This window comes from Coffea arabica, chromosome 4e (assembly GCF_036785885.1).
Source record: "Coffea arabica cultivar ET-39 chromosome 4e, Coffea Arabica ET-39 HiFi, whole genome shotgun sequence".
NCBI lineage: Eukaryota > Viridiplantae > Streptophyta > Magnoliopsida > Gentianales > Rubiaceae > Coffea > Coffea arabica.
In genome coordinates, this window is record NC_092317.1 from 14,395,508 (window position 1) to 14,412,991 (window position 17,484).

Genomic DNA, 17,484 nt, shown 5'->3' on the forward strand with positions numbered 1-17,484 from the left:
ACTGTTCGGCCCTTAGCAGCACCACTTTCTAAACGGACAAGAAGTTAAAAAGAATGCTCCAATTTCTTTTTGTTTCTTCTCTTTTTATGTGGTTGTGGTGGCCTTAACAACAGAATGAAAAGAAGATTGCAATCATACATGGGACGGTTGCTATGGAGGATACAATAACACATGCATAATCCCCCTTCCTAATTCTGCACAAATCTGCCCTTCACATGGACCAAACGTGGTTTGTTTGGTCCTTGATTTATAATACAACCTGAATCAAAATCTAACTCCTGCTGCAAGAATCTGGATTGTTGCATTTTCAGCCTTATGTGTGGTTGCAAGAGAAAGTGTGAGAAAATGATAGAAATTTAATTGGTACTTTTTTCCTTTTTTGTGTTTGTTTTACTCGAAAGTTATTAAATTTTCTTGCATTTTCCCTCACTAGCTTGCTCAATTTGTATACTGTAAGCTTTCTAGGACCTGATAGAGAAATTATCAGCTACACACGATTTTCTCCGTATGTCAAATAATGATGCACAAGAAAATGATTTTCTTTCTTTTCTTTTTCTCCTCCACTTCCTTTTCTTTCTTTCTTTTTTTTTTTTTTGGGATAAGACTCTACTTTCTTTAGAAACAGTTGAATTATCTATGGACATGCTGCTCTATACGTTGCTACATATTACCCCACAAAACTAGTTATATGTTAAGTGATGGAAATCCCTTTGGCAATGCTTCTCTGTCTTGTTCTTAGGACATCTGATTAGAAACATGGGCAACCCAGTATTCTTTTGTTCCGGACGTTAGAAATGACCAATTTTACTTTGTTTACAGCCTCCAACCGACGATCTAAGTAACCGAAAACTGACTCTGTCTTTGCCTGTGCATGTTTCCATATGAAACCGATGAACCTATGTACGCATGTTTCCATATGAAACCGATGAACCTATGTACGCATGAATGTATGTGGATATACTAGTCTTTGCGTGGTGAAAACAACATTTATCAGGGCAAACGATCTGTTACTGCTTTTTTTTTGTTATGCTCTTGTTACACTGTATATCCAATTGAGACGTGTCCCATATAATATCCAATAGAGCCTTGTTACAGTGTATATCCAAAGCTTAAAACATCTCTTGGTCAAATATATTTTAGAATATGTTGGGATTCGGATATTTTTCGTATAGGAAAAGGAAAAAATGATTATGCCTAATCCATCGTTCTTAGGTAAATACAATACCTAATAATTCATCAAGATTACAAGTTAATCCACGCTAAGCGGCCCATAAAGTTCGACTACACTTAGAACGTGTGAAACTTGAACTCAAAACCTAATCTTAGAATTGCCAACTTAATTGTTTTACGACTAAAATAAAGTTTCATTAGGAAAACTCTCTATTCAAATGGAGGCATAAAACCCTAATTGAGCCTTTGAACAATCTAATTAGAATGGTGCTACTGGATGTATTAAAACTGCCAACAAAAATCTTGCGCGTCCTTGAACTCCAACAAGGATTCTCTCGCATGCAACTTGCTAGTACGTAGTCCAATGCATATCTACGTTTGGAATATCTAACCCTTTCTATTTCTGGAGCCCTCAAGAGACACAAAAACACACACATGTGAGGAAAGATCGTATCATTTAAACGCCGATGCCATAAATATCATTATTTCAGTCGTCTTACTCTTAAGCAGCCAAAAAATATAAAAAATAAAAAATAAAAGTCAGTTAGCATTTTATTTCAGATTTGTTCTTCTTGATCTTCTTCTTCTTCTTCTTCTAGAAAAGTAGATTAAAAGGTTAAATAATTTTTTCATATTTTGTTGAAAACTAAGGCAAACCTTCTAGCAACATTTTATTCATTATCGGCAATGCTAGAAGTTGTAAACTTTTTGCACCATAATTGGATGTGGAAACTTTGCTACATCTTTTCTTGTCCAAATGATTTGTAAAAAGACCTTTGCGTGAAAGAAACTTTGAAACCATCATTAGGGACAACCTTTTTCGTTGTTTACTTTAATCAACTCGAAAATCTCATCCTATAGTGGTCATCATCTTTCAACCTAACCGATAAATGCATGTCGGCAAATCCCCGAGAGGGATACGGAAAGAAGGAATTTATTTCTCTCAGGTTTTCGAAATAATATTACCTCCCTTATTTAGAAATAGAAAACATGAAGATGACAGGTCGCGATTCTGAGAGTTACAAACTGTCGTCAATCACTAGTTTTCTGAGTTTATCATTATTCTATTTTTTATCCCAATTTTTTAAAGTGTTTTCACTTCTTGAATTTAAAGATACTTTCTTAATTATTTAGAATCCTAAGTAAAGTTGGAGGGAATGTTATATTGGTCTATAACTTTGATTTGAATAGCTAGGTCAACCCAGTGGTCAAGGGAGTGATTTTAGAATTCTTCTCGCTATCATGCTCAAAATTTGAATTTCAAATCTAACAGTTGGAAGTGAAAAGGATTTAGAAAGTGGTGAGAGGTAAAAAAGGAAACAAAAAAACTTTGATCATTAGAGGAGTGCTCATAGAATTCTTTTCGCTACTGGGTTTAGAATTTGAATCTTGGAGCTGAAAGTTAGAGGTGAGAAGGGTGTAGGGAGGGGTGGGAGGTGTAAAAAAAAACAGAAAGAAAAAATTTTGATTTGTCATCTAACTACTGTTCTTTTGAATTTTCCTTAATATATTTAAACTATATATAATAGAGATTCATATCTTAGGCAGGAATCTAATAGCGTGATAGACATGAACATTTTTCTGCAGTCATATGTAGAATTGATTCAATCGTTACTTGTATTGTTTGGCGTTCCAAATACTTGCGAAAGCATCAAAATGGGTAAAGGTACCTAAAATCTACGGATAAAGAGGTAAGGTAATTAAATAGACCTTTATGTAAACTTCTTCCATGTTTACTTTGAAAACCATCATTGAAGATAACATTTTTTTTTCATGTTGAGATTGAATGATTAATCAAGTGGGAAAATCTTGTTCTTATTGTCGTCATTATTTAATCCGACTGTTGAATGAATGTCGGCAAATCCGTGAGAAAGGAGGAAATTATTCCAAAGTACCATCACAACCAGAAGCATGAACCAAATACTAGAGCCACTTTTGTTTCTTCATCTGTCTTTTCCTTCCATCCAACTTTGTTTTCAACTATTTTAAAATTGGATGAATTTTACATTTCTCACTTTAGATTTATGATAATTTTTGGGAGCTGCCCTCAAGTTTTCAAAACTATACATACTTCTCTTGCTTTGAGCTTTATGACTGAGTTAATTACATTCGGCATGGCCAAGTAGTTGCACCACTCACTAGGCCACTAGGACAAGACAGGTTTAATTCGATCTAATAAGCAATTGACCCAATCAAACTTGACCTGTCGGTTCAACTGAGAGTTCGACTAATTTTGGTTGGCACCTTTTTTTCAAAAAAGTTTAAGGATGTGGATATTTCCTTTTGGACCAAGTACGCGCTTATGGTGCTTCTTCTCTACTTGACTAAATGTCTCTTTATATAAATATTTTTTACAAGCTAATAATCATTTTATTTTCCAAACTAAAAATGTTATGATTCTATGACAACAGTTAAGTACTTAGAAAACTATTTTATTTTAGGAAAAAATAAAATAATAAAAAATGATGCTGTTTCCTTGTAACATAACGAGATAATCTATTATTATCTTTGAATATATAATCCATTTTTTAAAAATATAATAAAATTAAATTAAATCTTCTGTTAATATTTATATGCTCATAACATACATTTCTAGATACTATAGTAATTATCTAAAAGTACTTTATTGATAAATTTTACATATACTAAAATTACTATTAGATATTTATAAATGATATTTTAATAATCCACTGGTTCAACACAACTCACCGATTGAACTAGTGGTCCATCCACCTGATGCCTTTGTCGAGTTCCTTGTTATGCTTGGATATAACAACTATAGTTTCCAAATCATATTCAACCCATGTCTACTAAATATCAATATCCAAGGTAAATATTGAATTTTATTTCCACATTCACCTCTGAAACTCTTTAAAGAATACAAATTTGTTTATGGAGGATCTGTTTCCGTTAAAAGAGTGAACTTTGGATTCATGCTCAGAGGGAGAGCATAGTTTTTGGTATCTACTATTTGGGGCCTTTAAATTGTTACTAAAGCTTTATGCATGCTTTCCCATGTTGACATTGTAAATCATCATGAAAGACAACCTTTTTCCAAGTTTACTTCAATCAATGGTGAAAATCTGGTTCTGTGGTGGTCACCATTCAATCTAAGTACTAAATGCATGTCGGCAATTCCCGGAGGGAGGTTACTACAGAAGAAAATTAGTCCAAACTTACCATCAATTACATGAAGAACATAATAGTTTTTTTTTTTTTTTTTTTTTGCATTCTTTCATTTCTTTCTACCTTATAGGTGGTAACATTTTAAAGTTTTACAACCGTAGGTAGAACTTCTATTAGAAGAGGGCCTACTCTTGTGTCTTTCTTGGAGTACTGTTTTTCTTATGTCATCTGCAGCGGTCTTTACATATTAAAAGATGGATTTTCCTTAAAAGCTCAAGTAATATTGGATTTGGATATCACGAACTTAGAGAGATTATTTGGGTAAAAAAAAGGATTATTCTGACTTTTTTAAAAAAATAATTAAGTACCTTTTAGATCATGATGAAGGTTTCCGACACCAGTAGCTAGGAAACAAGCTTGGTTGGTTGATGACGGCTACTTCACACAATATAAAGAAGGGGAAAAGAATAGAGGTTGATTAAATCCTCAACACATTCCATTTTGGGTTAATTACAATTTATCCCGTTAATGGATATCCTAATTCTCAGTTTACTTCCTAATTTTTAATGTGTCACTTAAGCTCCTACAAGACAAAACTACCCCTCTATTATGCTGATTTTTTTCTTTTTTTTTTTTCTCTCTCTCTCTTCTCTCTTTTATTCCAAATTAGTTTTCTTTTTCAAATTTTTATTTGAAAGAAAATAAAAAGTTTCTCTAACAAAAAATTTAGATTGTTCATTCTCTAACTGACAAAATTCAAAAAACCACACATTTCTGTATAATCAGTTAATTACAAATCAATTTCACATTTTCCAATTTAAGAAATTAAGAAAAAATTATGTATTTATTTTCTTTTAATTATAAAATTCAAATTTAATTATGCATTTCTTTATATCACACATTCACATGCCGATTACCGGGGCATTTTTTTCTTTATTCCTCTAATGGATTTTTTCTCATTAGGGTCTTTTCTTTGCCTTTTTCTTAAAATGTAATCAATTTTTGGTATATTCCTTAATATATCTACTCATTTCATGTGAAACTTTATTACCATCAATTAGAGTGGTCAAAATTCAATCACAGTTTAAAATTCATTTAGAAAAAGGAAGAAGAAAAAGTAAAAATACAACTTAGAATTTTAAAAGGTTATTTTGGCCTCTCAAGGGGTCATGTGACACAAAATAAATGTTAGAAAGTAAAGTGAGAATCAAAATATATGTTAGGAAAACAATTATGATTAAGCCTTCTATTTTCATTTTCTCCCTTTTTGGAATTAAAATTGGGGGTTTTATGTAGCCAAAGTCAAATGAATTACAATAACAAGAGGATGTATTAAGTTTGTCATTAACAGTTGAAACAAACAGCTACAACATACATATTTTCATTCAAATTCCTTGGGCAGTTGAATATTTGAACTCTAGAAAAGATAAAATTAAACTTCAATTAGGTTAGGGAGCTGACCTAATTTAAATGTAAATTAAATTTTATGGTGAAGAGGTATACAAATAGTTCTAGTAAAGGAATTAAGTATTAAAATGAGAAACAAATTTTCTTGGTTGCCTACTTTGTTATCCGCATCTGAGTTGACAATATTTTCGTTTTGCCTTTCCATCTTAAACCGACATATGATCGTTAATGTCGTCCAAATTTGGAGATGATAGGCGTCTCAGGTCACAACCATATCTACCATTTGTTTTTGTTCAAACAAGCCTAGGATACAAAGAACGGAAAATTCTAATATTCGCTATAGAGTCAAAATTAAACTATTTTTCTCAAGCAAATGACTTACACTATTAATATTTGAATTAGGACTAATTACATTTTGCATTGACCTTTAACGTTTGTGGCATATCCCTCCCGCTTTGCTCCTTTAGCATATTTTTTGGAAACTTGCATCCTAAACTCATCAAATTGTTTAGAATCATAACAAGTGTGTTTATTAAATATAATTATAGTTATAGGCATTAAATGAAAGAAAAAAGAACAAAGTACTGTATTTCACATTGATGTAGAAACATAATAATATGATTATTATTGTCCTTATAATATATATTGGCTTTTATCGTATTTATTTTATCCATAAATTATAGTTATAGAAAAAGTCATAAAGAAAAACAAAATGAATAAAATCAAATTATCAAATTATTATGAATAGGGCGATCAATAAGTATGTAGATATTCACTCATAGACAATAAAATCCAACCCCCATTGCATATTGTTACTTATTGAGTATAGACTAAATTTGCTTCTCTTTGTTCCTACGAAGAGAATTGTTCCATTATTTTATTACCAAGAGAATAGAATAAATATTAATCCCTATTCTGAATAATCCACCGAACAGGGGGTCCATAGGATAGTTATAGTAGAGTCTTTTCTAATACAATAAAGTTACGTAGTGTCTATTTAGCTTTGATAAAGGAGTATTTTCATGGATTTGCCTTGGTATCACGTTCATACTATTGTATTGAATGATCCCAGCCACTTGCTTTCTGTTCATACAATGCATACAGTTTAGGTTGCTGGTTGGGGCTAGTTCGATGGCTCTATTCGAATTAGCAATTTTTAATCCTTTTGATCCTGTTCTTGATCCAATGTGGAGATAGGATATGTTTGTTATACCCTTTATGACTTGTCATGGGGTGGTTGAAGTATCACAGGGAGAACAGTAAGGAATGCGGGTATTTGGAGTTACGAAGGCGTAGCAGGGGCATATATTGTGTTTTTTTTTTTGTGATTCTTAAGTATTAATTCCCCTATTTGGTGTTAAAACGGTAAATTGTTGCATTGTATAGCCGTCAATTGTTGCTAGTCACTAACAGTGTGTGAAATCATACTAATTTGAGATGAATTGGAAATTCTAGAGTACAAAGTGTCTACAAGAAATTTTACCTTTTTTCTTCTTTTTTTGTTTTTTGGTTTAAGGGAAAACTCATAACCTTGTAAGAGAAAAACAAAGGGTTTGAGAGTTGAAACATGAACGTCAAGCTCACTTAACCAATGAATTGGTCACATCTTGATTAAAGCTATTTAAGCGATGCACACATAAGGAGATTTGCATATAAGATGCTAAGCTGGGTCTTGGGCTGAATTACTATGATTTGTGCATGAGAACATTCGGTTGAGTCACACTATTAAACTCAAAAATGCACAGATGAGAAGAAAAGGTAAAATCACAAATCAGAGAAGCTTCAGCCGGATTACATATTTTTAATGGTTTCTCTTGCTTGAAATGCGAATTGACAAAATGGTTCCTCTACATTGATCTTGGATTTTAAGGGTTTTCATTGTCCATACTGCTGCGATTCACTAATTTATTCTCATTTTCAAGGGATTTGCACTCATCAAGTAATATTTTGAATTCATATAGCGTGCATAAATATCTATCATATGCATGAATATAAATTTGAATACTATAAAGATATATCTGTATGTATGCATGTATATTAAATTTGTATAGACACATACACGTTTATAAACTATGTACAAGGTATAGGCTTATCCATTTTAACGCACTTTATCACTTTAAGTGATTTTATTAAGACTTAATCTTATATATATTGACAATGTATACACTATTAGGATTGGATATATGATGCATATGCAAGATTTGAAATTTTAATTCAAATTAGATTAATTGTTATATATCTAATGGTGATAATGTATACACTGTCAATGTATAGAAAATTAATGTTTTAATGAAGATCCTTCTTTCACCGAAATTTAGAATTTCTGACTTCCCCTTCTTTCTCCCTACGACATTCAATGCAATAACATCTTGACATTGGCACATTCAACATGACCCTCCAGATATTCAGGGGGTCAAATTTATGCTTGCACCATTTGTACATTTGCCAAAATTGAGACTAAGAATTAACTGTTCCAGTGCTTCAAGAAATGGTCCTATGCCACTTTCAAGAGATCACCAGAATTCAAGTAATATATAGTTTTTGAGAACTATTCCGAGTTCGAATGGGCATCAATTCACCCCTAAATAGAAGCAAACGGAGAAACACCAGAGGGAGCAGTAGTTCACAACTTCAACTTGTGCATTCAAGCCTTTCTCTATTCATTCTTATTGTCGTCGATGTAAAGTACAAATTGAAGAAGTTGATATACATAGAAAGGGACTGCCACCAAAATAGCTTAATTATAATCTTATCTAATATTCCAACTTCAATAGAAACACTACTCGTGCTGCAGCTGCTATAAACTGCAAACTGCTTTGTATTGATAAGAAAATTGATCCCCTGAATATCTGTCAAGGGCATCGTGATGGACTGGGATTCTTGCAATTGACACAGCAATTTCACCATGCAATTGATCACCCTATATTGGTATAATTTGAATTTGATTAATGGATGAAATTGATCGTGGGACATAACTTTCATTTGGCGACAAAATTTGTTTTCTTTTTGTACATTATTCTCTTAATGTCAAGATTTGCAATTTCAAATCATAATATTGTATCATGTTTACGGGATTTGTCATTAAAAAACAAAAGTATCATGCAGCAATTGCAAAGACTTGAATCGCATGGTGACATGTATATTTGGCCCTTGGAGGACTAAAGATGAGAGAGCTCAATGCCTGTCTACATCTGTTGCGTTAATGATTACATTGTGTATGTCGCAATTGCAAAAGCCGGAATCCCATGGTGACCTGTATATTTGGACCTTGTGCGTCTAAAGATGAGATAGCTCCATTCGAATTCCAGAATTAGTCCAAAATTCCAGACAACTACATAATATTTGTCAATATGCATGTGGACGGAAATACTTGCAATAAGGCAGTAGATAAGGCCTGCAACAATCATGAAATAATTTATGTAACAAAATTAGAAACCAATAGAAATGCCAAGAGGCTAGAAAGAACGATAGGAAAGGGAACCAATTATATATGAAAGTCCAAAAAAGTATATGTGGAATTGTGCTTGGGCGCCATGAATATTATTATCATAAGGGATCATCATTTCTACCATTTATTTCTGGTGAGAATTTCTCTTCTAGAAGAGAAGAATGTGCCAAATATCACTTTAGCCTTCCATGAAACTTGATAGTTGTTTTGCAAAGAACAAGAGCCCTTGGTATACGGTTGTATCCAAACTTCGCTGTGAGCTACACGAGTGTATTTCAAGTGTCGTCACTTTGATTTTTGTTTTATCTTCTGACTTGTGCTTTTACTTATATTTTTCTTCAAGAAAGAAAAATGCAAAAGCATGAAGTTTATCAGCCCATATAAGTAATGAGCTAAGTTAAAACTTAAATACTCATGACCTTCTTGTCATTGGATTGCTAATTTTAAAATTTTTATAGAAAAATATATTATAAAGATTTGATGTACGTAAAGTAAAAAAACGATTTCGAAAATGATGTATTCATGAAAAACGTAAAAGTTTTTTTTTGAAAAAAGAAAAAAACTGCAATCCAAACAAGCCTTACATTTTGATGATTCCAGGTGACTTAGGAAATTAACTTAAGGATAAATTTGGTTGGACAATTGTGATGCCAAAGTGATGCACCGCCTTCTTGAAGAAGCAAAACCCTTTATTAGACATAGATAAACAACCAAAAAAAAGGAGAAGAAAGCTGGAAGAATATAGCAAAAATCAAGCAAACGAGCATACTATATCCTGTTGCCCAAACTCTAGATTGAGGCTTCTGTCGTTTTGAAAAAATTCACGAGGATCATGTTACATTTGCACTCACAATCTTGGGTAGCTGAGATCAATTTTTCTTGGAAAAACCTCCCAAATTTTTTTGTGTGCAAACCAACATTTTAGCCATTTATACAATTTTTATCAAGATTTGGAAACACCCAGCCATAAACTACTATAAGCAAAAATGGTGATAATTGGAGACCAATCCCTGGCGCATTGGGCTTCATGTAATTTTTTTTAAAAGAAGAAAAGATTGCTTAACTGAGCAAAATTTAATTGAAGATAAGAATTAGGCTAATTAAAAAAAAAAAAAGGCTTATTGCTACATCTAATTGGTTGGATGAAGCAAGTCATGAAAGCTACTGCATGAAGGTATCAGTGTAAATATGAAGTCTCACCCTTTTTTATTTCTTTTATTTTTTTAGTAAGGAACATGTGAGATTTAAGGAGTATGGAGCGAGTGGAGGATTTTAATTCAATACTTCTAATTTTTGAAATTCAATCTTAGCCATTAGACGTGAAGTCTCCTTTATGTTAGCAACTTAACATATAACGACAAAAGAATGTAATCAAATCTTTAAAGGGGAAAAAGTGAAATTGTAACAATCAAGTCATTTTGTGCAACTGGAGATTATAAAAAAAATAGAAAAAAACTGGTATCCAAAAATAAGAAAATAAAAAAATGCATACAAAGAAAAAATCCAAGGCACGAAAACCGTTCCCAACAATTTCTTTGCATCATGGACATATCATATTTTCAATAAGTTACTGCATTATGGGTACAAGTTGAAACTGCATTTTTGCTTCTACTTAGTACCTTTCAGTTTTTCAGAATTTTTCACCCCTAGAGATCCTACGATCTTTCAAGAGCTTGCTTCAAAATTTTGATTTTAGGGGCCAAAAGTACCTCAAATTTCTAAAATATGAAGATTGTGCGGAGCTTATTTACACCATTTTTAACATTGTGAAATTTACAAAATACTACTAAAAACGTTACCTATTGTACAGAATGATTGAAGATTCTTTACTAAACATTTCACAGCAGACAATCGTCCTGCCCCCCATAACATGTTGCTGCAAAATGGACCAATCTGGTAGCAACCAACTTGCATCTCTGATTTATTTTATTTTGTTAACCCCCAAACACTTCAGAGGTATCACCTGACAGATATGATTGTTTGTTAGAATCCCATCAAAGGTCTGTCCTAAACAGTAACACGCAACATTATTGCCTTCAATGAATGCAGTTCCCTGTAACAATTTTTTCTTTTTTGGGAGGGGTAATGATTGAGTTTGTTTGGATACCCCAATTATTTCAAATAATATTTCGCTTGCATCATAGACACATTTTCCAACCCACCTTTTTATATTCCCAATCACCTTTTTATCTCACATACATCACATCACAAAAAGTGCTACAGTAATTATTCCAAATAATATTTCAAATAATACACTATCCAAACAAACCGTTATACTGTCTTTTATTTTCAAATTTTAAACTCATGATTGAATTATTATGTCCTATTCCTTTTTCATTCTCTAAAAATACTCCTGTTTGAATTGCTATTTTTAGGGGATTTTATAGAAAAATGTACTATAGTGATTTGATATATAACATAAAATAGTGATTAGAACATGTGTTCACGAATTACTATTTTTAAAAGATTTTATATAATACTTAGTTACTTTGTTTGGATACCTCAATTATACCAAATAATATTTCGCTTGCATCATAGACACATTTTCCAACCCATCTTTTTATATTTCCAACCACCTTTTTATCTCACATACATCACATCACAAAAAATGCTACAGTAATTATTCCAAATAATATTTCAAATAATACACTATCCAAACACTATACTATAATGATTTGATATATGTGAAATAGAAAAATAATTGAAAAATATATTCACGAAAAATATAAAAATTTTTCTAGAAAAGATAACAATCCAAACAAAAACGGCTTCTAATGGAATGTGTGGCTGATTCTAGTCATCCCATTCCCCAGAAAAAGACAAGGCAAAGAGAATAAAAGAATGGATGACTAGATTCTGCACTATATTAATACAATTTTACAAGAATAGATCAGTTGAAATTATAAAAAAAGAAATCTAATGCAAGTCTTCGTTCAACAAATATTGAAATCTGAAATTCAAAATCATGCGACATAAAAAATTTTTTTATCATATTTATTTTTATGTAAATCACTTGTTCCATAGAAGATCAATTTCTAGTATAACTCTAATTCATATACTCCCTCCATTACTGTTATAATTCAACTTTTCTTTTGATATAATAGAACAGAACTGTACACATACAAGAGAGCATTCCCTAGTAATGCTAACAGTTGACAAACCCACTAATTAATCTATTGTACGTTTACCTTACATCACTATTACAATCGACTAATAAAAAATTTTTGAGTTAAACCCCATTCCATTGCAAGAGTTCGGGTGAAATAAGGCTTACCAATTTAAATTTAACACAAAACATTAATTGCTTTTTATTTTTTCCGTTTCAAAGAAATAACTTTTCGAGATAGAAGAACACATTTACCACTTGAAAATGTTGAATTCTAAAGTTACATATATCTGAATTCTTTTCATACCATCTCATAATAAAGGTGACTCCAACGTTAGGACGGAAAGAGTACGTAACTGTCTTTTGGTGTGGACATCTTGTCTTATAAGCGTCAACCACTCCAAGCCGTACTAACGAAGGAATTGTGTTTGTTTCTTTTGCAAAATTTCTACTCTCAGTACGGGATATATTAACAATTAGTGATTAAGGCACACTCGCTATGTGTGCAACAATAAAAACAAGAATATATATAAAATTATTTCATGAAAATCTAAGCATGAAAGGAGAAAATATTGAGGTAATTTAGAAAGCATGAAAAAATGAAGAAAGAAAGGGAAAAAAATCGTGACAAATATTTTATTTCATATTTCTATCTCTATCATAAATTTAGATGAAATGTAGCCTATACCGCAAGACGTTTCACTTGCAACTGGCAGGTTACGGGTTCAAGTCATCAAGGGGGTAAGTAAAGAATTACTGTTAATCTTCTTTAAAAAGTTTTTAAAAAAAAGTCCGTTCAATCCAACAGTTCAACTGATCAACCTTGAAACCTAGTCACTTAGTCAAGTTGGATTAGTAGTTGGAACAGATAAAAGAAGAAGCTGATTGACTAGTCAATAACTTATCGATTCAACTGATAAAATTCGAAAAATTGGCCGATTCAACTGCCAATTCAATAAATTGTATTATTTCAAAAAATTTGAACATATTATTTTGTGATATATAACTATCGGTTCAACCAATAGACATGTAGTGAACCATTAACCTGTTAAACCGATTGCCTTGCTGGTTCATGTCCTAGTGGGATTTAATAACCATGGTTAACACTTCTGCTTTAATATATAAATTTGAAGAATGTCAGAAATAAATGTGGAGATGTTGTAAATAAAAATAGAGAAATTAACAGAGTAAAAGATGGGAAGACGGGGTAAAATAGTGACACATTTTATAACACTATAAAGGGCTTCCCACTGAGTCTAAACGGGCCAAAGTCGATTAATCCTTTAAATCCAATTGGCAATTGCAACATCTGATTGATATCATCACCACATAAGCCAAATCGACAGCCGTTCGGTTTCAGTTACAAAACAACAAAAGCTATTGTTAACAAATTGAGATTCTGATGAGCCATATTGGAAAGGAGGGGTAAAGAAACAAGCAAGAAAAGTTGTAGTTCATGGAGAATTATTGTGAAGTACTATGATGAAAGGAGTAGCTAGCAAAATGAAAATTTTTTGGACAAACTTCATTCAGGCATTGGCGGAGCTCTTCCGTTCTCGAAGTACATGTCCGAGTAATACGTGTCTTGGTGGACTTTGTTTTTCTTCTTATCATGTTGTATGGAATTATTGATATAGTCCTTTGCCCCCCATCATCTTCCAAATATTTGGTCCAATCATTTGTCCATTGTCATCTTAATCACTGTCTTATTCTTTGGAGGTGGATCTTCCTTCATATCCGGGGCAAAAAGATGTCGGTTTGAGTGTCGTTTAGTTGGATATTCAAGAGACCCCCACCCCCCCACAACTCTTTAAGTCCTCCATAGCCCTTGTCCGTGTCTCACTCTATACACAAAGACAAATGGCCAACAGGGACTGCTCATTTTGGATGCCTTCGTGTGATTTGATTGAAGTTATCCTCGAGGCACTTTGTATTGGAAAAGTTACTTTAATTCTCCACTACTCTCCAAGCACTCCTTTAGATTTGGCAAGCGGAATATACAAACATGGGCATGATTTTTGGACTACATAAAACTTCTTCTCTTATATATGAGCTGGTTTAAATGCATGACACATAATTTCTATTCAAATTTAAAATTTTTTTGTGTGCAAAAGAAGGATAGTAACTTATTTGCAAAAAAAAAAAAACGATTGCATTATAAACACATTTTCAATCATCTTTTCATCTTTTTAACTAGTTTCTCATCTCATATACATCACATTACAAAAAAATTTTCAAAAAAATTATTCCAAATAATCTTCTATCCAAACACACTCCTTATTTTGTACATTCATCCTTACACCTGCATCCTCTCGTGTTAAAAGAAGTCTATATATTGTCAATGTAAGACAAATAATAAAAATAGTTGAAAAACTTACCTCAAGAATAATCACCGTGGCGATCCTTACAAGGGACAAAAAGAAGAAAAAGAAAAAAGAAAAAGCACTTTATTTTAACCCACAGTCACACTCTGATGATCATTCGCATCCCCAAACCCATTTAAAGGAGCACAAACCCTAACTAGTGACAGTGCCTTGTCAAAGTGTTTGGCTTTGGTGCCAAGATACTCAGTCCAAGTGACTGGCCTGTATAGAGGAGGGCGGCCTTGGTCTACTAGTTTTTGAAGCGGTGAAATTGTAACACCGGATGGGGGCCCATAAAGATAAGCTACGGAGAACCGATGTCGGGTCCGGTTCACGACGGCCCGGTGCAGTACACTAGGGTATAACCCGTTGGATAGTATGTGAAGGAGGTCCCCAATATTGACCACCAGAGCTCCGGGAAGAGGAGGAACCGTGACCCACCCGGCCCCGCCGTCACGGAGCACCTGTAAACCACTGGTGTTATTCTGGTGGAGGATGGTAAGTATGGTGGAGTCCGTATGCGCAGCTAGACCCATGGCCCGGTCGGGCTCCGGACAGGCCGGGTAAGAGTTCAATTGAATGGCAGCATTTCCACCTTCAAAGGCTCCTTGAGGGCTAGCCCATTTCACCGCCTCCTCAGTTATGCCCAGTGACCCAAGAATTAACCACATCAGCTTCCCCGCGAGCTTTTTCATTTCCTTCTCGTACTCTTTAATTACAGTGCTGCAGTAAAAATTAAATTAACTGAAAGTTAATTGAAGAAGTTGTCTAAAGAAAAACAGCATGCCTTTTTGTATTCATTCAACAACAGACTAAGAGAAGAAGGGGCAAAAGGGAATCTTAATTTTAGGAATCTTATATATCTAGCTAAATTCCATATCTTAATTGTGGGACCATATCAACTTTGATATAGGTAATCTTTACCTATTGGATCTTATTGGATCAAGGAGATTGTCATGTACTTCACTCAACTGAAGTCCCAAATGGATAGTAAAAATCACCCCAAAATTCATCCCAAAAAAATTAGATGAACATATTCTACATTTGCAAAATGGAAAATGAAAATCAATTTATACACGTGCATGAGCAGGTAAGGATGGATATATACCAGAATTCATGGTAATCATGGGGCCAAAGTTGACGTGCATGTTCCAGTGGAGAACCAACAATGGTGAACCCTTCGGACCACATAAGTTTAGGGAAGAATGAAGAAATACGAGCGACTCCATAGCCAGAGACCCCCTCAGGGGAACGAGCAGCTTTAAGTTTTTGATGCATGGGGAGCGAGAAAAGTCCTTTTCCGGCAGACTCAATTTCCTCGAGCAAGTTCTTGGAGATGCCATGGTTTTTGACTTGGAAAACGCCCCATGTTTTGCATGCATGGCCGAGTAAATCTTGGGCATTTTTACCAGCCAGATCAACAACAGGAACCGTCTCAACGTTGAGTAATTCGCCACGAGGGTAGTCGTCCTTTGGCGGAGCCGTAGTCCATGCATGGGAGTCAGGTAACTTCTTGACTCTGCTTAAATCCAACTGTTTATGGTGGAAATAGAGAGGCTGAGCTCTCATGCTATCTGAAGCCCTTGATGGCATTGTTTATAGCTAGGTCAAGAAACAGGAAGATTTTAATTAGAAATTGATGTATGGAAGTTGCAATACTCCGGCAAGGGGCGGCGCTACGGGTGGAGGTGGAGGGACTAGGGAGACTTGTGATGTAAGTATCGTGTGAGAAGTGAGAAAGAATTGATGTTATGCAAGGGAATTGATGGTGTCTGCCTTGTATATTTATAGGGATGAGGGGAGAAGATGGTGACAAGGTGGGATACAAATAGTTGATCTATTGGAGATTATGGAGTAGCATAATTTTTGTTGTTTTTGTTATTATTTTTAGTTTACTTTTTAGTGGTCTAGGGGTTATCAAATTTTGGAAGGGACAGAAGTGATAGAAGGTTAGGCAGTCATTTACTAATTTTGTAGTGGACAAGTGAAAGAACAAGTAAAGATAGACCATCATGTCCTACATGAAATATGAAGAAAAGTATAAATTGCCATCTCATCGCTCAAAACAATAAATTAAAATAAAAAAACCAAAAAAAAAAAAAGAAAGGCATCTCATCTCACATTAACCAAGCTGCTATTCCATGAGAGGACTGAGGAAAGAGTCAATCTCTCTCCATGTGGCCGTGTCTTGTCTTCAAGTAGAAAAACATCTACATCACCCCCTTCACTGCTTGGTCTAGATCTCTCTTGGCTATAGGACAATGCATACTATTTTCCTATAGCTTTTCTTCTTTGTCCTTCTCTTCTCAGTTAAAAAATTGAGGATATAGGGATGCTAAAATTAATCACATGTACTAGTAGTTGATATCATGGTTATTCTGTCCTATGTCACTCTTGTATAAAAGGCTTTAAGAAATTGATTCAGACTGATTACGATTATCCAATCATTTTTTAAGATACAGATATCCTACGATGTATTCAGTCAAACTTTTATCAAGGGGAGGATCTATAATTAATTTTGGAAAGTTACAGACTACTACTCTTAGTTACCAAAATTTATTGTTATCCTATTTTATTATTTCTACTTTTACTCGACTATCTAATGTCTCCAATGGTACGAGAAACGATGACAATTGAGGGAGTTTATATACATACATCTGTAACTTTCATCTTCTTATGTGATGCTAATGTTTGATGTTTGCCTTACCCTTTTACCCTTTTGTACGGATGAATCCTCTATCTATCTTATATGATGCGCTGCTTTGGATTGGTAGGGGACCCTAAAAATTGTTAAGACCTGTTTTGGTGCTCTACATGATCTGGGCAAGAGGTGATAGGAGACCTCTTTTGGGCTTATTCGTTCA

At 33.6% G+C, this 17,484-nt stretch overlaps 1 protein-coding gene across 1 annotated transcript; it reads right to left on the minus strand.

Moving 5' to 3' along the window:
• Positions 1–14,572: 14,572 nt before the first annotated feature.
• On the minus strand, positions 14,573–16,347 carry LOC113742336 (gibberellin 3-beta-dioxygenase 1-like). The gene is made up of 2 exons (XM_027270163.2): positions 15,729–16,347; positions 14,573–15,343 (listed from the first exon to the last, which is right to left on the minus strand). Exons 1-2 carry the CDS (start codon positions 16,211–16,213, stop codon positions 14,710–14,712), a joined length of 1,119 nt encoding a protein of 372 aa, XP_027125964.1. The 5' UTR covers positions 16,214–16,347; the 3' UTR covers positions 14,573–14,709.
• Between the last annotated feature and the right edge of the window lie 1,137 nt (positions 16,348–17,484).